Genomic DNA, 27,288 nt, shown 5'->3' with positions numbered 1-27,288 from the left:
CTTGCGGCCGACCGGGGGATTGCCCGGTGCCCGCAACGGCCAGTCCGGGCCTGTGCTTAGGGCTTTAGTAGAGCCCCAATTAGGTGTTTTAGTGTTTCTGGGTTCCATGATACCACAACCAGTTATACTAAAACAGTTATGAAAAATCTGGTCACTGAAAGGGGGCCTGGACAAGCCACTCTACTCACTTAATCGCTGTAATGCTATGATAAAGCACTCTGGGACTGATGTATACTTTGTCAGAGCAATGGAGTAGTTTTCACTGATGCCAAACTATGGTGCACCCTGAGGAAATGCAGCATTACACTACTGATGAACGTGCTACCACCATACATGCAGAAGCACTTTCATCAGAAATGCCCCACCAGTGCTGCTGAAATCTTTAAATTAGGTGAGTAGTCTGCTGCAGGATGGCAGAAGCAGAACTTCCTTCATGCCAATACCCGAGGTGAACCACCCACCAATGGTCTATATTTAGGTCCCTTAATCTTGAATGCTTTTCTTACAATAAACTAGTTTGCGAAGTTATTTGGCTTGCTGCCTTGATCTTTTTCTAACCTAAAAATTCCAGGGGTTAACCGTAGCTCTGTACCTTGAGCCTTTCAGGCATCTCACAATCTTTTGTTGATTCTGGTAGTAAACAACGTTTGTCATAGAATCCATGAGAAATAACATATGCATATAATCTTTACATTACCACACCAAACCATTTTGAATAAAATCATGATAAATGTCCAAGTTCTTTTTCACTCTAGGCATCTGTGTTTGACAGGGAGTTGGCTTTCAGAGAAATAACCATCATTAAAATATGTTTTTAAAAATCCACATACTTGTTATCTCTCAGTACGCTACGGATGTACATTTTCTGTAGTTCTGTTGTAATTTCAGTGATGAATTCAATGAACTCAAGAAAGTCCACTTCTCCATCGCCGTCCAAATCCAGATGTATTATCGCATCATCCTAAAATTAAAAAAATCACAATTATGTCAAAGCATTATTATTGGCTATGGGATGATATAATATTTTCTGATAGATTTGAATGTTCATTTACATAGCCATTAAAAAAACCTGGATTTCAAATTGCAAAGTATTACATACCAATATTTTACAGGGAAGCCTTTTCAATTTCGAACATGCCAACTGGCCAAAACTAGAGGCAAAATAATATCTAAAATATCACAAAATCACTAATCAATCAACACTTCAAATGAAAACAATATTCACTGTGTCAAGAATAACTTAAAGTTCCGAATGGATATTACAAAAAAGAAAAAGATGGTCACGTATTCAAATCATGTTTATAGGTTTGACTTAAAGACATCCGAGTTATAACATGGCAAAGAATTGTACGTGAAACCCAAAAAGGATCTAATGTGCTGCTATGTTGTATTACTTTGCAGTTGCCTACAGCTTTCTTACATTCCTATATTCCTATAAAAATAATAGCCTCACTGTGCCCATTCCAGGAACCATCCCATACCTGTGTATCTGTATTACTACGCACAGCCAACAGTCATTGTTTTTTGTGGTGGTTGTTTGCCACAGTTTTATTACTCATTTACATACGTCATATTTGTACAACTCCCCTGGACACCTTCTCGGGCCGGGGTCATGAATCATTATCATACATTATCGCAATTTGTATCAGTCAGTGTCATTTGGTCATCATAAATCGTGGGTCATAAACCATCGGTATCATAAATCATTCTGTCATTGATTTGTTGTCATAAATCGCTCTGCTGGAGCATCATAGATCATTGTCATAAATCATGGACATAAATCATCGGGATGTCATAAATCATTCTGTCACAAATCTGTCATCATTCAGTTGTCATAAATCATTCTGCATGGGCATCATAAATCATCAGCCATAAATCATTGGCTGGCCATAAATCACTGGTTGTCCTGAAAGCTTGTAGATTGTTCTTTGTTGTTTTCCATGCCCCTTTGCGTGTGGGGGGTAGCCTTTTCCTGGAGCCAGGCCACAACTCGCTACCTTGCTATTATCTCCTGCGCCCTGCTGTCTGGCGGGGGCTGGGCTGCGAGTGCCGTCTCCGTGTGCTCCCCCGATTTTATGTCAGACGTACTCACCCAGCCGTGAGGCATCCCAGAGTGAGGGCCCTCCTTCTACACACCGTCCTGTCAGTGTGTTTCCATAACCAAGTCAATACACCTTTTGTTTCCGCAACGCCACCAGGGAGGCTTCCCTCTCCCTGTGGCTCCTCCTACCCTGCGCCTCCAGTGCTCCTTCTGTGGGCCTGCTCTTAGCTGTGTCTCTGGGAGGCTGGCGTCTGGTAAGGTCTGACGGCAATCTTCCTCCATGCACCATGGAGCGCACTGCTCCGTCCTCGTCATTCTATTGTGGCATGCTTGTGTCCTGTTCGGAGTCTTACGGCACTGTTGCCTCTCGCCATGGGTCATATATGAAATCAAAATTGGGAGACAGTCAGATACCGATAATGGAGGTGTGATACCACATACCTTACCAGATAACCTCATCTACTTCCCCAATGCCCCTGGCAGGCTCCCCTAGTAAGTACATGCACACCAGGGAACCTTGGCAATGAATAACATACTTATTGTTACCCGCATACTCAGTACTGTTCTTTTTGGACAGCCTGTTATATTACTGTCCTAATAAGGTGGGGGTGCTGACTTCTGTCTCATTACTGGTCCGAACTGTTCACATTGGGCCTTTTCTTTACATCCTGTCCACTGAACTGTCATTATTTCTTACTGTGGGAGGATGAAATGCGCCTAGGGGGATCCCAACACTGAATCGCAGCTGTTTATTGCTACCCAACGCCATGGTACTGATTTTTTCTATTGCTGTATACATTTTTTGCATTCAACAAGACCTCGCGAAGATCTCACTTTCTGTTACCTCCTGCACATCTGAGCAAGTGTAGTGGGCGCAATTCCATCTAATGGTGTGGACGCCCCAGCTCGCACTCTTACCCCTGTGCCTGGGGGCCAGGACAGTACCAGAAAAAACTGACTATGACCTGCTCTATTGGGATACAGTCAATCATTTTCATTTAGTAAACGTTGAATTGGCAAAACGTTTGCTTAACTTTTAAGGCGCCCATTCCCATGTAATATTGTACGAATATATAAATATATATTTTTTTACGCTTCTGAAATTGTAGTTGCTCAAATATACAATATACAATATTCATTGCACATTTCATTGTGGTACTTTTGCATTGGACATTTTTCCTTACGCGCCTTACTTGGAAGGATAGAATCACGAGTTGGCACTACCGGGGTGGTGGGAACCTGACAGTCATATTTGTACAGCTCATGTTCCCCCAGGATATATTTGCGCTGGATAACAGATGTTTATTGTTACCCCCCACTCTCTGGTACTGAGAATTCCTGCCCAGAATCTTGGCTTTATACTATCTGTGCTACTCCTGCATTTCCTCTGGTGGGAGTGTGGGTTTCTGTCCCTCTCTGGACTCTGGCACTCATCAAGCCCCGGCTGACCTTTTGTTTTTCATAAAAACCGGGCACACTTCAGCCCCACCCGAGATCTATTTTAAATGACCATAAAACATACTGACTGCAGTTTCGTCGCTTGTCTTAGCCACAAAGATAAGTATGACGGCAGTAAGTGCTAGAGGACACTGTTGTCTATACTACCTTCTCTTTCTTCCCATTCATGCCGATAACCCGGCAGCTTCTTTCCGGACTGCAGAGCTGCAGGATGTTTTTGAAACTAAATTATTTCCCTTTTGTTGCAGTTTTGTTTCACATTTCGTCTTATCAAATAATTGGCATTTGCTATCACTAATCGGGTGATTTGGGAAGAACTATTGACTCTGCTAAGAGCCCGTGAGCACAATGCTTGTGCTCACAGCACCTGGTATTCCGAGGTGGTCTCCCATTCAAGTCCTAACCAGGCCCGACCCTGCTTAGTTTACGAGATCAGGCCCTTTAGGGGTGGTATGGCCATTGCCTGTGACGTTATTAAATTACTGTATTCGGTGGCTATAGGCACAATGCAATCTTTCCCTCAAAGTGACGGCCTGCTCCCAGCTGGACCCCAGTGCAGCCCCAATCGTTTCCTTTAACCCTATCCTGTTGCACTCTGGACATGATAAAAGTCTTTGATGGCTCCCTTCTGCCTATCAAATCTCCCTCACCGGGACACGCGCACGACAGCATTATACAAAGGGGGCCCCTTCCTTAGTGTTAGTCCTGTGGTTGATTACGTGATTTGCCCCTAATCACTGGGTGCCAAGCCAAACATGGTGGATCAAGCCTGGTTGCCCCGCTCCCAAAAGCATCCGAAGAGGGCGCATGTTGCATCACCGGCATCAGCTATCCTGTGCTACTTTATAGGGTAGCTAAGTTGAAGTCTTTGAAAGAGCCGACTGGAGCACAAATCTCGGCTCCATCGCCGACCGATCGTCTGGGAACTTTGGGCCCATTGCGTCTATTCGATACCCCCGGGTTGCGAACATGTGGCCATTCCTGTGGCCGTTCCTGTGGGCGTTGCCGCCTGTAGCGGGCGCCACCTTAGAACATCAATTCCATATGCTCGTCACTTCCTTATTACGCTTAACCCGTTTTGTTATTGTTAGATATTGAACCGACACTGGGGGTCGAACACTGATCTCCATCTCCAGCCCACAGCCTGCAGGGAGGTTACAGTGTCTAGACAGACCTCTGGATTTCGAGAGTTTAGTGATTTAATAATTGACGCCCTCTGTGAAGTGCATTTTTCTTCCAAGGTCTTCCCGCACAAAGCCCCCATATTTAACGTACACAATGCTTATGCTCTACAGGTTGAACTTAGCTGCATGGGGGGCAGGGGACGGAGGACTATACGTGTGAAATTGTAGCGCCTTGAAATTTCATGGCGGCCCCGCAGCATGCGCTACGTTTCAGGCACGCCAAAGACCGTCTCTCCCCTGCACTTTTCTTTTAAGTCCTTTACCTAAAACTTTTCATGCTACACCAAGACACATTCATTTCTGCTAGGTATGGGGGGATCTAGGGATTTGTTCAGCAACCGGATGTCGAGTGGCATTGCCCTTGGCTCGAAACCGGGCCCACCATTTTGCAAGCGATCGCTCTAGTCGTGAAACACTGTCCCCTCTTTCCAAGAGATTTTTCGCCAGCAGGCAAGCCGAGACTCGGACCTCATTTCTTTGTTTACAAATTGGCGGCTAGTGCTGGCCACCCTATACCTCTGTTAAATGGCATGCAACCTAGCGACAACTATTCTGCCACTCCTACACTTGCCAGCCAAACGCCCTGAGGAACCATGAATGGCCCAGGTAGACGAAGCGACCTGCTCCAAACACTGAGACCGTTATGTCTCGTATATCCTTTCTTATTTATTTGTTTATTTTTTGCATCACACAGCCGCTCCTCATTGCCCATTGGTGGATTCATGACCAAGCCAGCGACTCATTTGCACCCAGCTGCCGCAGGCGCTTAGCCCACTTTGATATCTACCTCACCTTGTCCCTTTTGTCTTCCCTCGCCCGGATCGTCGGTGGAGCCGAGAGCCTCTTCCACGTTTCTTGGGGATCTGGGTGTCATGGCGACGTCTCTCAACCTCGAGTCTCCGGTCCCCTCTGACTGGGCCTTCAAGGCCCGGAGGGGGCTGTGTCATCATCTGTCTCATGGTAGCTGGGTTCCCTGCTCGCAATACCCCCTTTAGACGCCAGACATTGGATGCGAGCCCGGCCGCATCAGCTGGCTTTGCCACTTGCCGCCTCCGATGTTCCACAGGCCTGGAGGAGTGCTTATTGATGCCGCTGAGGATGGGAGGCAGTACCGTCACGGCACCAGTGTGGAAAAACTCAGTCCCTGTAGCCTGGGGAGAGTACAACTGGTAAGCCCGCCAATCCACTCAAAAACCGTTGGCGCCGCTCCCCCAGCTCCCTGATGTAAAAGGTGAGCTGCCCAGGGGGAGTGTTGCCTTATATCCCCCTCCCCTTTTCTTCTTCCCTTTGTTCTTGGGGAGGGGGAGTTGAGGGCCTCGGGTGCTTTTAGCCACTCGTGATTCTCGGCGGCGCTGACCAGCGTAAACCGGATCCATTCCGTTTTGGGCTCGGGCGGCCATTATGGCGCCGGCCCTCGAGGCCCCCTTCAGGGTGCCCTCTGCGATAAGTGGCCCATTGGGTCTGGCATAATCAAAGTTTTTCATTAGAAGGTTGAAAGAGTGTGTAAACTGCTAAAAAATTGTGGTTCACCCACCCCACTAAACCCACAGTGCCCTGATCTCATATAGAATCTGGGAAAACCACAGTGTATCCACAGGCATTGCATGAGCTGGCTCCACCGTCACTGGGCGGCCGGATCACTATGACCACTGCACTACCGTATTTAAGGCGGGCCTCCATCACCAGATCAAAAAATGACCCCAACACAGAGGCAAACAAAGATCTTGCTTTGGTCATTTAAAAAAAAAGAAAGATGAGGGGAAAAATAACATAGCGACTGTATGGGAAATTGATCAGACCAACTATCACAAAGAAGATTGTGTCCTGAAAACTGTGAGATCCCTACAAGGTAAGCAGCGCCAATGCCTCTCTTATCATGGTGGGCCACCAGACCATCCTCCAGGGGATAAAGGACCCTGAAAGTGGCCTTGTACGGAGAGCGGTTTGCGGTATCTGTTTGCAGTCATTACCGTGCGATTCATATTAATGTAATATTAACACATTTGATTTTACAACAGGGCTCTGTGTATTACTCCACCTTCTCTCATTACAGTGTTTTATTGCTTGAAATCAATTGTCAGCAAGTTAAATATAAGGTCGTTAGGCACAGCAAAAGAAATAATAAGAGCTGGTGTAGTGTTTGTTTTTTTGTTGCCAAATGACAAACACGTTTAATTCACGTAAGAGCAAGAAAACAATATAAAGAGCAAATCTGTTTGCACAGTGAAACAAATCAAATTGATGTGTTTAGCATTTACTTTTATGCTTCCATCTTGTTAAGTGTCAAAACGCATCTAATTTGTTTGAGTGTAGGAGTATGAAAAAAACGATTTACCTCGCACACTCTGTGCCATGTGTTTAGTACTGGGCTTTCATTTAACGAATGTGTTTTGTCAGTTGCCGTGTGGATGTACGTCATGACAATGCAGGCTTTTACACCGCGCTGCCATTAGACGCATCCATTACAACGCAAGTCGTTACAACGACTTGCGCTGTAGGCGCTGGATTTCGGAATAGTATGATTTACTATTCCAACTCCAGCCTACGCAACAGTAGGAAAGGTGTTGGAATAGTAAATCTACTATTCCTTAGTATCTAGCGCCATCCAGCGCAAGTCGTTGTAACAACTTGCTTAGTGATGGCAGCGGCGTAATGGCAGCGCGGTGTAAAGCCCGCGTTGTCGTAGCTGTCTCTCTGCCGGGTTAGAACTGTCAGCTTTAGGGTGGTCTTCCCAAACTATTTTCCTTCCTCCTCCACTTCTGCTGATCTTGTTTTTGCTGGCCTTAGCACTCTGCTCACTGGGAAGACCACATCTCACTATATGCGGATGACGTTTTACTCTACCTGACCTCCCCTAACCGGTCCATTCTAGTACTCCTGAATGCATGTGAACTTTATGGGCGAGCTTCAGGGTATACAATAAACTGGTCAAAATCGATTCTATTTGTGCTCCATGGTCCACCGCCGCAGCTCCCAAAGAACTGCCCGCTGCAGATCTCTGGCGAGGCCTATAAATATCTAGGTATTTATATTACAGCGAACCTGGGCGAGTTTATGAAACGGAATCTAACACCCTCCCTGGAACGCCTAAAAAGAGATGCAACTCACTGGGGAACCCTTCCCTTGACATTGTTGGGTAAGGCAGCGCTCTTTAAAATGTTGGCACTGCCTCGTTTCCTCTATGTGCTCGAAAAAACCCGTACCCAGTGCCAGACGACTCAGGCTCAGGTTTCCGGGCTATGGAGGAACAGACCTGCGGGCATAGCTCAGCGTAAATTGACTAGAGGGTAGTATGATGGCGGCATTGCGCTCCCCGACATACACCTATTTTATTGGGCGGCCCAACTGAAGGTGGTAAACCAGTGGATACATGCCCCACAGACAGATCCGGCTTTTAAGGCAGATAGGAGCAGACTGGGGATTGAAGGCATGATGTCAGCACTCTATAACAAGAAGCGTGCACCAGCGGTCGTTCGTTCCACGGGGCTGAAGATCCACATATGGCATGAAGCACATGCTAAGTTAGGCTGGAAAGGAACAACAACCCAACGTACCCCTCTATGGGACACGCAACGCCTGGGCGGCCTTCGAAATTGTAAAGATTTCGATAAATGGGATGCTATCGGTATATCCACTGTGGGTGACATGTGGTATAAAGGGGAGGTAAAGACATTAGAACGTCTCCAGAAGCAGTATGAGCAAGCACCTACTGAACTTTTTAAGTATATGCAGATAAAGCATGCGCTGCAGGCGGTCCTGCCATCCAACTCTGAGGTTCCAGAGGCAACCCCCTGGAGGACAGACTACTGACAGAGCACATACAGAAGTGGGCGACTTCCCTCAATATTTTGCCTGACCCAAATGTGTCACTTAGAGGAAAATGGTCTCAGGATGTGGGGATCTTCGAGGACTCCAAATGGCAGGAGGCGACGACCTCCCCGCGGGAGGTGGGCATACCCTAAAGACTCAAACTAGTGCAGCTAACCATTTTACATCGAACTTACTACACGAGACGCACCCTACATAAAATAGGGACAGCACCACACCCGTACTGTTTAAGACAATGTGGGGAGGAGGCAACATTTTTTCAGACAGTGTGGGAGTGTCCGAGGATCGCTGAAAATTGGGCGAAGATAATGAGGAATATTTCACAGACGGTGGAGATTTCGTTGACGCCTGAGCCTAGACGATGCTTACTAAATGTGTGGGAACCGAACGAACTAACACGCCCGGCGCAAACGTGGCCCACACTGGGTATAATGGTAGCGAAGCGCAATATAGCACAAAAGTGGGGTGTGGGAGAGTCGCCAACACTCACAGCATAGTGTCGGGATCTAGATACGCCATGGTGGCCGAGAAAGCAGCATTCATTAATCGCGGCTGTCCTCAGAAGCGGAGCAGGGTATGGGGGGCCTGGAACAAATTCAGGGGGTACATTTGTGAGCCACCAAGGACACAGAAGGACAGTGAGTCGGAAGAGGACAATGATGGGGGGACAGGAAGATCCTGAGGGGAACACTGCACTCTGCTATTCTGTGTGTCCCATCATTGCGCACACTGTCATATTGCCGATGATGTCAGAATTGATTATCTGTATGTACTACTCGACCAACATGTGCCTTGATTATAATTACAATAAAAAGAGTTTTTAAAAAAAATGACATCCCATTGATAACAACAATTGGCAAAACTCCAAATTAATTAGTGACAGTATATGAGTTTTGGTTATGGGGGTCGACGGCGTTTCGATCTCATGAATATGAGATCATCATCAGGACGAGACAAGTGTGAGCAGGTAGAATCTATTGGGGGAAAGACAAAAATCAACCAATGGTCCCAGGAAAAACAGTTAATTGTAACACTTCTAGTGCTCAATGCCTAGTGTTAATCTAAACCAGGTGGAAAGAGCTTCCTGGTTTTAAGTAAATTAGGTGGTGTAATTACGTTGCTGCAGGCAGTGTGGGAGGAGGAAGGTTAATAGACCAATCTACACAATGAAGAATAGAGCCCATGGAAAGGTCAGTGCCCTGGTATCAATGGGTATCAATGGGTGTAATCAGTAGGGTGCAAGCAATGCACGTACATTGGTTGCACCCTACTGAATATACCTACCTTTCCCCTAATAGATTTAACCTTCTCACACTTGTCTCGCCCTGATGATGATCTCAGATCTAACACAAACACATGAAAATGCCCATAGGCCTGTGGCCTATTTTTCGGCTACCTTAGATCCAGTACCAGCAGCTCTGCCTGGGTGTCTTAAAGCAGTGGCAGCTGCAGGTGTTAGCATAAAGAGATGTGAAGGGATTATCATGGGCCATCCTATAATGGTGTATGTGCCCCACTCTGTGAAAATACTACTGATGCGTACCCCCAATCAGCATTTGACGAACAGTCACTTAATCCAGTATGAGTGGATCATACTTCTGGCTGAAAATCTCACGTTGAAGAGGTGTTCAGTTCAACCCTACCACGCTGTTACCTATTCCGGATGCTGATGTTGATGCAAATGGAACGAAGCATGACTGTCTCGATGTCAGTGAACTATGCACCAAGCTGAGACCTGATTTTAGGGATAAGATACTACCTTAATCTGATTCTACATTGTTAGTGGATGGTTCGTGTTTACCAGACCATGAAGGGAATTTGGAGCTGCTTATGCGGTTTGTACAGTGTCAGAAGTAGTAGAAGCTTTGTGGCTCCCAGATGTATATTCAGCACAAGTGGCTGAGGTGATTGCTCTTACTAGGGCATGGTGTGTCTCTGATCAACAGAGAGTGACTGTCTATACGTATAGTCAATATGTCTTTGGGGTGGTTCACGACTTCAGACAGTTATGGTCCTAGAGGGGATTCATAACCTCGTCTTGATCCCCCATGCGAAACAGGGAACAAGTTCAAAAACTCCTCAAGGCATTGCAAATGCCAGCTCAGATCGCTGTTTTTAAGGGCCATGATCATGTAACTTTTGTAAATAGGTATGTAGACGATGTGGCCAAATACTGTGCTTACAATGCTTAATGGTGAATATGCAAATGAGGGAACAGACAAAACTAACTACAACTTATTTTTGACAATGGCAGAGACCCGGGAAGAAGTGAAGAAGTTACTGGAGGAAGTGTCAGAGAAAGAACAGCAAGGTTGGGTCAGAGCAGGTGGTGTTAAGAGAGATGAGGACAAGATTTGGGTTTCAGCAGATGAAAGACCAATGGTGCCCAACAGTCTTTTACCACAGATGGCACAACACTACCATGGTCCCACTCATGTAGGAAGGGATTGGACGGTGAGGTTGTTCTGACAAACCTGGTTTAATTTTAGATTTAGGTTGATGGCTGAAATGCTGTGTTGGGTCGTGTGCCAACACAACAATGATGGGAAAAGAACTGCAGTTACATTGAGTCACATCGGGAGATCTGGTGGTTCATTCACAATAAGATGATGCTAGATTTCATAGAGATGCCAGTGAGTAATGGATTGCAGTATTTTTCGGTTGTTATATGAATTTTTTTCACGGTGGGTTGAGGCATGTCCAACATACAGGAATGACAGTCTGACAGTTACTGAGATTTGGCTTCCCGAATTTGTTGGAATCTGGCCAAGGGACACACTTTCACAATAAAGTTTTGAGAATGCTGTGTGCTGCTTTGCAAGTTGAACAGAGACTACATTATAGTTACAGGCCTGAGGCTTCAGGTCTAGTGGAGCAGGTCAATAAAACTTTGAAATCAAGACTTTCAAAGTATGTGCTTCTATGTCATTTAAATGGCCTGATGTTTTGCTGCTTGTGTTGATGAGTCTTTGTAGCCCAACTGATCGAAGGACAGGATTTCCCCCATGAGACTATCATGGATAGGGCAATGAGGCTGCCTGCAGTGCACGCGAATGAACTAATCAACATTACCAACAATTTAGTGCTCTATTACTGTAGAGCACTGGCTAACGTGGTGCATTCTGTGTCTCATTAGGTAGAAGTTCCTACGGACCCGCCTAATCACGAGCCATGCCATGACCTGTCACCCAGTGACTGTTTCCTGTTCAAGAAGCACATGAGGAAAAACAGTTTGGAACCTCGTTGGTGGGGACCGTACCAAGTGATTTTGGTCACCACGATCAAATGCAGAGGTCTCTCCAACTGGGTGCATGCTACCCACACTTGCCGAGGTCCGATTCCCCTCGATGAGGTGAGAGCGCCTTTCCCAGAAGGGCGAGTAGTGGTCAAAAGAACACGGGAACAGGTTTATCCAAGCTGTTTGGGACGCACAAGAACTCAAGGCGAAAAGCGTTCAGCCTGAAGAAGGTCTTGAAGGGTCAGTTGTTGAGGTTGGAAATGAAGTTGGTCTGTGACTGTAATGGAACATGAGTCAGAAGAATGGCACAGTGCCGTTCATTTACAAGTGGCAGTTGGTGAAAATTTGCTGGAATGAAAAGACAGGGGAAGACTGATTCTGCAATGAAAAGGTGACCTTGCTGAAATTCTGGAAGACACAGTGAACTCTGATCTGAGTGACACTGGAGAAGGAGAAGAAAACACACTTAGACGGTCAAAAGGAGTGAGGGTGCTTTGTCAGAGGTACTCTTATCATGAATGGACAAATCTCGTCAGAAATGACAGAGTGTTCGAATTGTCCGAAACCTGGAATAGTGGGGGAAATTCACCTGTATCTTATGGACCCTGAGATACTATTTGAGCTCAAGATTGAAATTCCACTGTCAATAACACGGAGCGCATTGAGGTATTTAATTTTCAACATGATCGAGGTTCCTTTGCTGGATGTCAATGAGTGTCCTGTGTTAGTTAACAAACTGAAAATCTTTCCTTTGGAACTGATTGTTAGTGAACTCACGCTTTTTATAACGAGAGACACTGAATAAGATGCAAGAAAGAAAAAATGTCTCATAAAGACTTTGGGGCTTATTTACAAGCCCCTTGCACTGCTGGTGCCTAACTTTTAATATCGGAAAAAGTGACGCACTGGCGGCGCAAGGGACCTGCAAATAAGCCCCCTTGTATATCATCTGCTGCCTATTGACCAACTCAGTTTTGTTATTTGCACGGTAAAAAACAACAGGAATATACTGTAGCTGCTACATTTCACCCATAGGTTAAGATTTTGGCAAGGAAATGGAAGCCAATGCCAAAATAAATGTTATAGCTGATGTTACACCTATTATTAGTTCTAATGGACGTAGATGCACTATAACAGGCATATTAATAGCTGTAGAAGTAGTACTTATGACAATACTTATAGGATTGCCTTCAGCTACCTATAAGCCAGGAGAATGATTTCAACAGTTGTATCAACTACCTTTCTTTCTGTAGACAATAAAGTACCAATATGGAAAACTAAAATGTTACATACAGACATGTCAAGAGGAGATTATGATTCTTATGTGTATTTTCAGTTGTTGTATGTGTATTTTGAAATGATGAGTGTAAGAGATTTTTATGTGTGTACATAGTTGCCTGCCTCAGTAGTTTAAAGCACTACCAACCATCACATACCTTTGGCATATATATATATGGGATTAAGTGTAGTCTATTGATGAGTTTAATCTATGGACCAGGTCGTTTCCAGGATTATTTTTAGAATTTTGATTCAGTATTGTCAGAAATCTTGTTTCTTAAGCATTGGAATAGGAATCAGTATTTTAAAGGGGCAGAATTTGCAAGTAAATATCTAGCATCTCTTAAAACACTAGATACAGCTTATACTCATAGACACAATCTGACCTGTTCAATGTCTGATGTGGAATAGAAATCTCTAAATTTAGTTGAGGATAGATGGAGAGACCTGAGAAGGAAACATCTGAGAGTGTAGAAAATCACAAGAGGGGTCCTGAAGAAAACTAAAACAGCTTAATGAAAGGAATTCTACCTGCCTTAGCTATTTGAACCATAAGGGGAAATTCTGTAAACATGTCGATCAGAGTTATTTTGATACACTGTTTTTAGAAGAGAGTGATTGTGAACATGTCTTTGAGGTAAGACCAAGGATCCCCGTTACATGGAAGAAAAGGTTCTGTGATTCCTGGAGTATTTTTCATTTCAGGACAAAAAGCATGTTTCAAATTGCCTTATGGATGGAATGGCACATGCTAGCTTGGCATAGTGTTCCTGAAAATTTACCATGTTGGGCATTTTGATGACCCGGTAAGGGAAAAGAAACACAAGGTGAAACGAAGTGTTAGTGCAGCTGAAGTAGTAGGAGACATTTTTGGTGCCATCATTGCATCTCATCTGTAGGAGTGATCCTGAATGATCTGAAAATTAGGAAGTTGGTTAGCTTAGTCGTTAGTACTGCAAATTCTCTACTTCTTATAAATACAGAAATTGTATCAATTAGATTGTTGGTTCTTCAGAATAGACTTGCTTTAGACTTTCTACTCACAAAAGAGGGCGGAGACTGTTGGATGCTCAACGTCCAGTAATGCTGTACTTATATACAGGATGGAAATCAGGATCTGGATAAACATATCCGCAATATATTTGGGTTGCAGAAGGATTTGGAAGGGTTAAAAGAAATACGAGTTTGGGAAACTATCAGTGGGAAAGTGATTTGGAGATTTGGGATGTGGAATATTGGGAGAAATCTTGAAGCCCATTTTGATAATTGCTCTTTGTGTGATATGCCTGTTTTTTATCTTCAGGGAATATAGATATATTCAACTTAGATAGGGAGTGAAGAGAAAATGAGCAGATGTAGAGTTAGAGGAAAGTCAGGAATGATACTTTAATGATCTAAAACGTCTAGAGGACTCAACACAAAAAAATAATAAAGACCACACAGTTTTAGATGGTTCATTTGATAAGGTTAGATTGTTATCTGTGATGGCTCTGATGGAGGACTGAAGCAGTATATAATTGGCTCTACCCTTATTATTATCGATTTGGCTACATTCATATTTAATACTTTGTTTTAGTAATAATGAGTTATAGCTTATTCGTAGCTTATAGGTATTCATAAGAACATGTTTTGCTTCTGTTATGTAATCGAATATGTATACATGAGAGGTGCATTTTCTTTTATAACGTGACTGTTCTTTAATTAGCATTTATTTAGTTATAATGTGTATTGAAATTCTTCATTATTTAACTTAACCAAAGGCTGTAATTTAGGTTTCGCAATGCTTAACCTTCAATGTGAATGTTCTCTTGGATTTAGTGTTTTCCTCCCCTCTACAGATGCCTGGTACAATGACCAAATGAATGGAAAGAAGTCTTGTTTGTTTGGCACTAATAGGGTAGTGAGAAGGGAATTAAGGGTGAAAGAAAATACTACCAGAAGGGAGGCTTACTGTATGTGTGGAATGAAGGTAGCATAAATTTAAGGTTGTCTAGCGACATGTGGATCAAACAAGAACGGGTTATCATTTGTTTTCAATACAAAGAAGAGGGAATTATGACTGTGTCTTGTTACAGAAAGTATTGTCTGAAGGTGGTCTCTAAGTGGGTACCTGACAATAATTTAGTAGTGTCTTCCGGAATATAACTATGCAGCGCTTGTGGTTGTGAATGTGCACTATGCTGAGACTTCTTAGGAGAGGAGTGGTTTAGACCTCTGTGACTTGCAATTCTATTCTTTATTCTAGTTGTATGGCTTTATGCTGTGCAATACTTTATTATGAAACTTCTACTGAAAGTCATGCTGACACCTTTCCTTTCATCATGTGGATCTAATCAAAGCTTAGTTTAACAGAAGATTCAGAAATCTTCATGCATCATAGTCAAATTGACTTTTCAATCTTCTCATTCTGTTGTGGTTTTGCTGTTTTGTACCATTTTTACTAAGGTTCTCATGGTTATTTACTATCAAGAATTAACTTTGTTCGTAGAACTGGAAGTCCATTGATAATTTAGTATTGTTATGCAATGATTTTGAGATTGATTTATATTGCCTTGACTTCAAATTTGTAATAAACACGTTTAACCCTTTTTTCAGACTTGGAATTTTACTGTTTAGCCAAATGGGTTGCATTATAACTTTAATTTTAATTGAAAACTAACTCCTATTCCCTCAAGCTCCTTAAAAAGATCAGAACCGGAGAGGATACAAAGAGCCCAAATCCCTATAGCACCTAGGTAGCTTTCTGTGGCTCAATCAATCAGGAGTTAGTTAAAGCATGATTACTTACCGGTAAGGGTCTCAAGGCGCTAGGGGTGGGGGGGTGCAGGTTCCATTCCATGAAGGAGGGGGTCTGTCAAAGAGCCAGGTTTTGAGGTTCCATGCGAAGATGGAGAGCGATGTTGTCTGTCTGAGGTGGAGCGAAAAGGCGTTCCAGGCTTTCGCAGTGAGGAAGGAGAAGGAGCGGCCTCCCGATCTGGTCTTTCTGGTGCTGGGGACCATGGGGTAGGAGAGCTGGGTCCTTTGAGGTGCGTGGAATTTGAGTTGGCTGTTCAGGTATGCTGGTCCGGTGCCATGGAGGGCCTTGTGTGTGTGGGTGAGTATCTTGAAGGTGATTCTCGCCTCGACGGGGAGCCAGTGGAGTGTGCGCTGGTGCTAGGAGATGTGGCAGTGTTTTGGCTAAATAACCAGTACATGGCACATGAGCTACTCCTTCTCTGACTCTGTAAAGGTGTTGGGTTAGTTGCATATGCTAGGAAAAGTTAAAGGCCCACAGAGTTCTTGCTTACAAGTAAAAGCCAATGCCAACTTTAAATTCAGAGGAATACACATACGTGGTTTCAGAAATCTGAAACAACCATCACAGAATTTGGTGACATCATTTGTAACAAACGTGGGTGCACTTTAGTTTTCAAACAGCTGACCATTGTTTCATTAGGCTTAGAAATTGCACCATTAGAAACGTATCCTCTCCTACAGTGCCTAGTTTAGGCTCACTCACCTGTTTCAAAATTCTGAAACTTAAAGGCCAACAGTAGTCGTTGCTCTTTACCCTGGGCCCTGATCTCTTTGTGACTCACCTTGCTGTTTCAACAATTAATTAAATAATAGCAATGCATGGCTGACCTTTTCTTTGTGAAGCTAGCATAGCAACGCCACAAGGTAGCACCAAATGCCCGATTTCCATTTCACAAGCCTATTTTCCTAACTACATAGTGCTCCTTGGATCAGAAAACAAAGAGAGGGGGGCGTGGCTAAGCGCACGAGGCGGATGGCGGTCCCGGAGTAGAGCTCCGTCCTTACCGGGGATTTGCGGCGGTTCCAGCCCTCGTACTTCACCATGCTCTACAGTAATCGACACCGGAATGCTTCCTGTACCTTTTGAGGTATCTACCGACTGCAGAATCACTCGGCTCCGTCCCGCAGCTCCTGTTTAGCTCCGGTCGCGGCTTTGCTTCAGCCGCGGCCGCCATTTTGTTTTTTCCTGACGGAGTTCGTCTGAGATACGAACATGCGACGGCGGCAGCCTCCTGACACCGGCAAATGATTAAAAACGCCACAACTCAGCAGGAAATACTGTTTACCAATCACAGCTTCTACAGGTGACTTTATTTTCATTTTGGAAACGATTTTTTTTTTTTTTCTTATCGCCTGACCTGCTGTTTTCTCCTCAACTTTGGCAGCCATTTTAGACTTTAATCTACGTCAGCTCCAATTTCATCACTAACCTGATTTTTTCTCATTCTCCATATCCTAATTTCATCATTTCACCTGGTTTTTTGGATTTTTACCTTTACTCCTCCTCCTATTGACTTTGTTGATTCTGTTTATTACCTGCAGTACTCCTTTGATTCATATTTTACTGGTGACCCTTTCTACCTGTGATCTCATGGCGGAGTGTCCTGGCAAGACTTCCAAACGAAATTTCATCAAGAACTCAAAACTATTTACTGCATTGGCTCATTTAGAAGCATCTGCAGACCCTTCCGTTTGCGAAGCATCATTCACAATGGATGTTCCTCCTCCGTCAGGATCGAAAACTACCCCAAAGAGGTTGAAGCACAATCCTCCGTCACCACCAAAGTCACCGACAGCCATTTCCTTGGAGCTTCTCCTTGAGGAAATTAGAGCACTGCGTCCCTTCATGGAGGAGACAAACTCCAAACTGCAAACACTGACCGACAATTGGTCCCTCTTGGACTCCCGGGTTTCCACGGTAGAAAAATCTGTGTCATCCCTCCAGGAAACCGCGACCAAGGTGGTCCATATAGATGCACGCGTCTTGTCACTCCAGAAGCAAGTGGAGGACCTTGAAAATAGAAATAGGCGCAATAATCTACGCCTCTACGGCCTGAAGGAAGGTTGCAAGGGGACTGACGCCATCGCCTTCCTCAAATCCCTTTTACCCAAACTTCTGCATCTTCCTGAGGGTACCTCGCTAAATATCCAACGAGCGCACAGGCTTGGTCGAGCTCCCTCCACTATCTCCCCTGCGACGAAGCCTAGAGGTGTAATAATGTATTTTCTTGAATACACAGACCTGCTGAAGGTTCTATTAGCGGCTAAGGCGATACCTCACCTAAAATGGTCGGATTCCACTTTATTCTTTGCCCAGGATTACGCCAAAGCTACTGCATCACGTCGAAAAGCATTCCTTGATATGAGACCAGAACTACGTTCCATCGGAGCCAGATATGGACTTTTTCATCCTTGCTTGTTCAAAGTCACTCATAACAACAAGACTATGACTTTTGAGGATCCTCTTCGACTCCGAAGTTTTCTGAACTCTTGCGGATCTGCCGACATGGAGTTTTCTAGCTCTTCCTCTTCATTTCCGCCTTGACTTTTTGCTTCTAATATTTTTTGGATTACCTTGATGCTCATGGTTCCTGGTTTTTTGTATACTGTTTTGCTCTTCTTCTCACAGGTTCTTCAGCTGCTGCACAACTCCAGTGTTCATTGCATGTGCTGGTTTATTACATGTTCTTTGAATGTTTAATCTTGTTTTTTACCTGGAATTGTTGCCGTTTGCCTGTTTCTAAACTTCTTGTTTTCCTTATCTTCCACAGATTGTTTCTTTGTGTTCTGTCACGTCTCTCCGGTTGGACGTCTTGTTGCTCCGTCACCTGACCTCCGTTGGTTGGCCTTCCCTCCCTCCTCTCATCTCCAAATATTCTCCCTCTGTGTCCTGCCCCTTGACCGTATCCATTCCCCGCCATTCCTTGTAAGTACCACCCTACATTTTCCTTTTCCATTGTTGCCATGATCCCTTTCGTTCTGCATGTTCTTGTCTGGTTTTTTTCTAGGTTATTGCTGGCTCTTTTGGTGCCACTTTCTCTTAGTCTGTTCCTGTTCTTCTTTTTGCTTTTCCTATCTCACTCTCTTATTGTTATTCTGTTGTCTTTCCCCTTTTCCGATTCTTTTCTACAATCTTTTTTTACATCATCTTTTCTCCCCTTTATCTCACATTTTCACTCATTCTCTTGCAACATTCGACAATTTCCTCTACCTTTTCTTCTCTTTCCCATTTTTACTGCTTGCTCTTCTTCTTACCTTGTGCATGACCTTTTTTTTTTACTTACGTGCTCTCCGTTTCTACTACCCTTCTATGTTGATCTTTTCCTATTGTATATCTTCATGACTCTTTTACCAACATGGTATTACATTGTCCCTCATGTTCTGTCTCAGTATTTTCTTACCATTTTCCATCGTTCACTTCTTCGACTTGCTCTACCTCCCTTCCCTTGCCATCTCTTCATGTTCTTTTCTCTTTGTCTCCTATGGTTCCTTTCATCTACTGCTTTTTCCCTGGCCCTGATTACTATTGCCTTCATATCAACATTCCCTCATTATTTTGCACTGTTCTTTTTCTTCATGACACTCCCTCTCTATGTTCTTTTTCTCTTTTTCTCTATCGAGTATTCTTATTTCTCCCTCTTACATTTTTCCTTTTTTAGATATTATGAGGCTTTCTTAAGTTTCCTGTTTACACTCTCCCCTCTTAATTGTTCTTGATGTCAGTGCGCATTGTTTCATGGAACGTTAAAGGTTTAAATTCGCCTATTAAGCGGCAAAAGATTCTCTCCTATTTAGCTAAATTAAATGTAGATGTCGCCTTTTTGCAAGAAACCCATCTTTCTGATATTGAGGCTGCTAAGCTCCAAAGAGGTTGGGTGGGGAAGGTTTTTTCTGCTCCTGGTGATGGCAAAAGAAATGGTGTTGTTTTGTTGATTCGAAAGTCCTTTTCTCATTCTGTACTGCAATCCGAATCTGACCCTGATGGAAGATGGCTATTTGTTAAACTTTCCTCTAAGGGTGTCCCCTTTTCCTTGCTCAATGTTTATGCTCCCACAGGTGGGAATCCTCTTTTCTGGAGTGCGTTTGCCTCTCGTATTACTGCATGTATTGATGACAATTTTATTTTAGCAGGCGATTGCAATCTACCACTCGATCCCTTTTTGGACAGGCATTCCAAATCTTCTTTTGTTCCTAATAAATCCCACAACCGCTTTACGCACGCCATTTCCCAACATAACCTGATTGATGCTTGGCGAATATGTAACCCAACCAGTAAAGAGTTTACGTTTTACTCCCCGGTTCACCATTCCCAATCACGTATTAACTATATTTTTCTATCTCACCATCTATCCCAATCCCTCACCCAAGCTGAGATTGGCCCCATAGTATTCTCCGATCACGCCCCAGTTCTAATCAACATCGACATTCTACCCAAATCCAATGGTCCCAAAAGATGGCGTTTCAACAAATCCCTCCTTCTTGATCCCAAATTTACTACTTCCTTTATTGAGTTTACCACCGAATTTTTTGTTATTAATGACACTCTCTCCTTAGCCATTCACACAATCTGGGATGCTTACAAAGCTGCAGCCAGAGACTTTATTCTCAGACATGTTGCTGCGAAACGTAAACTTGCCCGTAAACGTGCCAGTGATCTTTTATCTCAGATCAAAGTTCTAGAGCACGCCTTCTACACCTTTCATTCCCAGGAAAGTTTAACAGCTCTTGTTAACGCGAAAATGAACTATAACAAACAGTCTACAGATGATGCATCCCTGTACTTATTGAAATCCAGCTCGAAATTTTATGGGGGGAAGAATAAGGCGGGGAAAATCCTTGCTAACTACTTGAAAGTTAAACAAAACAAATTGAATATTGAGTCTGTTTTTGATGCTAATTCTATCCTCCAACATAAAGATGTGGATATCTTGGAGGAATTTTCCCGATTCTATTCTACACTTTACTCTTCTGGCACTCAACCCTCTGCTCATTCTCTCTCTACCTTTTGTACTAGCATTCAACCTCCTCCCAACTTTCCTGTAGACCTTACCTCTCTTGAATCCCCCCTCACTATTCGCGAATTACACAAAGCACTTCACTCCCTTAAGAAAGACAAAGCACCCGACCCAGACGGCTTTACAGTCGAATTTTATCAACACTTTGCCACTCTTTTGCTGCCCAAATTACTTTCTCTTCTTCATTCCTTCAAAACCAGTGGTGCTTCCTCGGGCACTTTCTCAGACGCTTATATTTGTATTATACCAAAAGAGGGGAAGGACGCTCAACATTGTAAGAATTATAGACCGATATCACTGGTTAACATTGATTACAAAATATACGCCAAATCTTTAGCCATTAGGTTGGATTATTTTCTCCCAGATCTCCTTGGCCCTGAACAATCAGGATTTGTTAAAGGTCGCTTCATTTCCGATAACACCAGACTCCTCTTTAATGTTTTGTCTAAATCATCGCGCTTTAGTAATTCCCTAGCCGCAATTGCCCTGGATGCCGAGAAGGCATTCGACAGAGTTGAATGGTCATTCCTTTTCTCTGCACTAAAATGGTTTGGGTTTGGCCCTAATTTCATTTCCCTCATCTCCTTTCTTTATGCAAATCCTAGAGCAGCGGTTTGTGCTAATGGTCTGATTTCTTCTTTTTTTAGCCTCGGAAGAGGCGTACGGCAAGGCTGCCCTCTCTCCCCCTTCCTCTTTAATCTTGCTCTAGAACCCTTTTTATCCAAGCTGCGCCAAAACCCAAACATTCACGGCTTCCCTCTTTCTCACTCGCAAATCAAGCTCGCTGCCTACGCAGATGACATTTTACTCTTCATTTCGAATCCATCGCTATCTATCCCAACTTTCTTAGCCGAAGTCAACACTTATTCCCATCTCTCTGGGTATAAATTGAATAATGACAAATGCGAAATCTTACCCCTTACCAAATTCACCTTCAAGTCTGATTTTGCGGCGTCTCAATTCAAATGGAGCCCGACCCATATAAAATACCTCGGTTTGCATATCACTCCTTCTATCTCAGATACTATCTCACTATGTCTTACTAAATGCACTCAGAAGTTATCTGACCTCACTTCTAGATGGCATCCCCTATATCTTTCCTGGTGGGGTCGCCTTGATACCATTAAAATGATGTTGTCCCCAATTGTCCTTTATACTATCTCTAATATTCCTCTTTCCATCCCTGCCAAATTTTTTGCTAAAATCAATACTACCTTATCCTCCTTCTTATGGTCTGGTAAGAAACCACGCATGTCTCTTTCGAGACTACGTCTCCCTAAATCAGAAGGCGGGGTTAACTTCCCAGATTTTCCTGCTTATCATCGAGCCTTCCTCTTGAAACAAGCAGCTATCTGGCTTAAAGATCCTACCGATACTTTCCCCCTTTGGGCTGAACTCGAACGCCTTTCTCTTTCTCCCTTTTCCTTTGCCGAATATCTTTCCTTTTCTCGCAAACCCCAATTTGTGTCCACTCCACTTCACAAATACACAGCGAAACTACTTTTAGCCTCCACTCCACCTCCTCCCTCCTCCATCACTGAATTCCTTACTACCACGATTTGGTATAATAACAGCATTCTTATTAAGCTGAAACCTTTCTATTGGAAAACTTGGAGGCAACGAGACTTAATCTGGGTCTCCCAACTCTTCTCTGGATCTGACTTCATACCTTTTCAGGACCTAAGTCGTCTCTTCTCTCTCCCTTCTTCCTTTATCCATAAATACATCTTACTTAAGACTGCAGTTATGTCTATTTATGATTCCCTATCTCACTCTCCTCTACCTCCGGTCTCCCCTACTCCGATTTCTTCTCTCCATTTCCAACTCCGCTCCGCTTCTTCAGCGTCTTCCATATATCACTCCTTCCACAACCCTCCTTCCCCTCGGCCCAAAACAACGGTGGAGGAGCAGTGGGAATCTGACCTTGCTGTCTCGTGGTCCACGTCCTTGTGGGATAAAATATGGATTAAAATCCGCAAATCGTCCAGAGCTGCCTCTCTTACACAAACACTTTTCTTCCTTTACAATCGACTCCTTTACACGCCATCTCTCCTTCACAAAAGATTCCCTGAGGTTCCAGACCTCTGTTGGTCTTGCTCCACCCCCGGTGCCACACTTTTTCACATGCTTTTTCTGTGCCCTCTCACACACGCATTTTGGGCTAAAGTATGGAATCAACTCAATTCTATCTTCCAGACTTCTATCCCTTTCTCTATCACTGACATTTTCCTTGGTTCACTCTCCCCTTCCTGGACTGCAATTGAAACAAATGTCCAGGTTATTGATTTATTACTAGCTGTTGCGTTTCAACAGATAACTGTTAACTGGAAAAATTCCGAGAGTATTACTTTCAAAGCCTGGTGGTTTAATGTCTGTTATAATCACAGATTGGACACCGCATTCGTTTATCCCATTACTTTGGCCCCGAAATGACTTGCACTATGGCTCCCTGTCACTCTTTATTTAGATATCTGTGCCAAACGACCTTCTCACTTACCCCCCTTTCAGCAAGAAGTTTCAAAGCCCCCCTGAACAACCTTTTGTTCCTTCTCTTTCTTTAGCATTTAACTTCTCGCACGTTTTGTATTGTATCCCACGTTACATAGCCTTTATGAGTGTACACTTTAATTGATTAGCCTCATTTGCTTTTTATTTTTTCTTCCTTTTTTTTTTTTTCTTTTCCCTCCCTTGCATTCTTTATTATATGATATTTATTGTGATAACCTAATTTATTATCCGTTTTGATGATGTTGTATTTCATTTTGCTCTTTGTACTATCAATTTTGTTTCTCCTAATAAAATTCTACTTGAACTTAAAAAAAGAAAACAAAGAGAGGCCCTGAAAAGTTTCATGACATTATTAATGTTTGATGTTGCCAATAACATACATGTAGGGAAACCGAATCTCTCATCTTCAGAAATCTATAACTCTAAGCTCTGCTCTGTGCCACATCTGAGTCATTTAATACAACAGGGCCTTTCGTATGTATGCTATTGGCAACGTCCCACCTTAAAATAATTGTACATTTTGTTGACTCTTTTGAGAGCAACATCTAGGTGGCGCCATTGCTGCCACCCCCTCCCCCCTCCCCAGGTAGATCCCATCTGAAGTTATTGATATTGGGATTATTGTGTCCAAAATTACAAATATACATTATTACTTTTTTGGAGTAGATTTTGGTTGACTGTGATCTTTTTTGGGAAAAAGTCAAATGTGCATGTTCGTGGTACTGCTTATAAGATGTATTTTTAGTGAAAGAAGCAGATGTTTATGAAATATGGTGGAGACATTCTAAGACCTCTAACCATACAATTCTTTTCACAATACCTTCAGATGAAAATTACCCTTAAGCACCACCTATGCTTTATTGTTTTTCTTCGTTGATTTTCTACAGATGTATTGGAAGTGGAAGTAACAGAAGAGACACATATATGGAGGTGTATTTGTATGGGATGGTGTTATACTGAGATTTCCCAATAATTCCTGTTGAGTACCTCTCTAAAAATATTGTGCAATGAAAGCTGGGAGTGTTGGTAGGTACTGGACGATAAAGGTTTGGAGTCATTACAGGGACGGTGGGATCGAGGATGGTATTCTGAAAAAAACACTATTGTTATTGCCCTTCAAATCTATCCAATTGTTGAGGCCATTGTTTGTGACATAAAATAACTTTAGGATCGCTGTCAATAAATAGATGTTGACTTGAGCACATGCCATTGAAATTGTGCCACCTGCACCTCGCAGGTATCAAACCCAAAGGATCAGCTCATGAGGTTGAACGTGTGCTACCACAGTGATGTTTGTAACATGCAGACCAAGGCTTCAGTGCAAATAAGATAGTTTGTTAAGCTAATGCACTTTAAGTAAAAATGTATTTGTGTGCATTTCTCTGTGTGTGCCAATATAGGCATACATAACGTTAAGGGTCTCTTTGTTTAGTGAACTGATGTAGTTTAAACCTAACTTCATTGTTCCCCAGTAAATCAACCCCAGTACTTTGTCAGGTGATTGCTTCAACAGTAAATAATTGAGATACCAGGTTCAGGGGGATGGATGGTTTGAATGAAGATTCTAAGGCTCAAGTGTTCTAAAAGTTTATGTCGGTGCTTGCACAACTTAATGAAACGCCGTGCTCTGCAAACTATATTGATGATCAACATTTGCGTGCAAATGCTGTCTTATTCTGACCCTTGATCCTCGTGCAGTGCCACAATCACCCATAGGCTTAAAACTATTACGAAGTTTAGTTTCTAAATACTTTACGAACTACGACTTTATTACTAACAGTTCCATCACATTTTCAATGGGCCCGATTTACAGAACTAACTTAAGACAAAATCCTAACTTCTGTGAATACCGGAATGAGTAAGTGCCTTCTGTGAATACCAAAATGGTAGTAAGTTTAGGATTTTGTCTTTAGTTAGTTCTGTGAATCAGGCCGAAAGAACAGGAAAGACAAGGGAAAAGAAAGTAAGTTTACAGAGAGAGAGAGACAATGGAGGTACTCAATGAGATTTTAGTAAGAAGAAATCTTCCTGTAAATGAATGTTACTCCTGACTGGAAAATGATAGATTCTGCTGCTCCTAATGGAGAGGTGAATGGCACTGCCACTTACACCAAGGTAGACCATGCAACTGGAAGGCACATGCATCTACTCAAGGGTTATATTATGCACATTGCAATGTTTAATGAAAGTGATAGCCATAAAAAAATCATAAGGCTTTATTGTAAAAAAAAAATCTAAATCATTTTGAATCTTTCTTTTTAACATTTTCAGGCCACAATATGAAGCTATAAAACAACAATAGGGACCAGCACTACAGCTGAAGAGCATAGGGCACCAGCTTGAATTGTTTTAAAAGAATATTGTAAGTTCTATTGGGATCAAGGATTTAATGTTAATGATGCAGGAGACATGCTGTTTTTTGTGTTGCTGGAGGACTGCTGCACTCTCTACTGCCACCCACACCATTACAAAAATTCTTGGTTGTGCCCCTGCCCCTTCTATGGGGGGGCACCACCAGGATTCCAAAATATTGTTGTAATGTGCTAGCAGGGCTTTATGTGGCTCTAGATTCTGGAGCAGTGAAAAATGAATTAGAGTCTCCTAATTCTCATTTATTAATCTTTCATTATGTTTTTTCTTTTTTTCCTTTTTGGATGTTCTGGAGCCCACCTTGTAGACCCACATGTTTAAATGTTTATTGAGCGCCATAAGGAGAGCCCCAGGACCTCAGCATGCCCACGTCTCCCTGCAAGTGCCCCCATGTGCTACACAGGAGCAGGCAACATATTTTGTTGTACTTTTTTTAATATGCAGGGGTGCTCCAGTGCCCACCCGGGACACCCAACAACATTTCTTTACGTTGGGCTGCGGGGGGGGAGCTCCAGTGGCCCCTCTGGCTCCCTGCAATTGGCCCCATTCTATGGGTCGCTCAGGAGTTGTGTTAGACCTGCCTCCTTTTGCAGAGTTATCCTGAAACATTTTGCCTTTCTTCCTCCTATTACTTCTGACCTGTTTCTGTTGGTGTTAGGACTCTGGTAACTTTACCACGGCTAACCAGTGCTAAGGTGCATGTGCCCTCTGTGTAAATTGTATTGGTTATTGATTTATCCATAGTTGGCCAATTTGATTTACTTGTAAGTCTCTAGTAAAGTGCATCAGGTGTGCCAGGGCCTGTAAATCAAAAGCTACTAGTGGGCCTGCAACACTGATTGTGCCACCCATATGAGTAGCCCTGCAAACCTGTCTCACAGCTGCCACTGCAGTGTCTGTGTGCAGCGTTTTAAACTGCCAATACAATCAGGCAATTACATCCACTTGCCACGCCCAAACTCTCGCTTTAATTATATGTAAGGAACCCCCAAGGTAAGCCCAAGGTAGCCCCATGATGAGGGTGCAGTGTATTTAAAAAGTATGACAGGTGCTGGTGTGTTTTACATGTCCTACTAGGAAAAACAATGCTAATTTAGTTTTTCACTATTGCGAGGACTATTCCTCCCGTAACATGTGGATTGCCTTGAAATATATTTTAAGTGTAATTTCCCATTGGGAGCATAAAGAAATTTGGAGTATGGGCTCTCTGAACTCATAATTTAAAAGTTCATCTTTTGGTGAAGTTGTTTTTTAAATTGTTTGTTTTTAAAATGCAACTATTAGAAAGGGCCCATTTTCTTGCTTAACCATTCTGTGCATCTGCCTGTCTGTAGAATCCACATCTGGGTTAGGATGACAGTTGGGCTCTTGTGCATTCACTCTAGAAAGTCACATAAAGGGGGCTGAGGCGTGCCTAGCGGTATATGGTCAAAATATCGAGTCCAAAATATCGAGTAACACAAATATCGACTCCAAAATATAGAATGGACAAAATATCGAATGGACAGAATATAGACATCAAAAATATCGTTTTTAAGGTAAGTAATGTAATATCGATTTTAAAAATATAGA

At 43.2% G+C, this 27,288-nt stretch overlaps 1 protein-coding gene across 1 annotated transcript in view; it reads right to left on the bottom strand.

Annotated features, from left to right (window-relative positions):
• The window catches only part of LOC144783321 (uncharacterized), a 234,512-nt gene that overhangs the window by 157,232 nt on the left and 49,992 nt on the right, over positions 1-27,288 (bottom strand). Inside the window, exon 2 of the mRNA XM_078662356.1 lies at positions 831-961. Within this exon, the coding sequence (XP_078518482.1) occupies positions 831-961 (131 nt within the window). The remainder of the gene's footprint in view (positions 1-830; positions 962-27,288) is intronic.

Source organism: Lissotriton helveticus, chromosome 9 (genome assembly GCF_964261635.1).
Source record: "Lissotriton helveticus chromosome 9, aLisHel1.1, whole genome shotgun sequence".
NCBI classification, from domain to species: Eukaryota; Metazoa; Chordata; class Amphibia; order Caudata; family Salamandridae; genus Lissotriton; species Lissotriton helveticus.
This window is presented reverse-complemented; position numbering and strand designations above follow the sequence as displayed.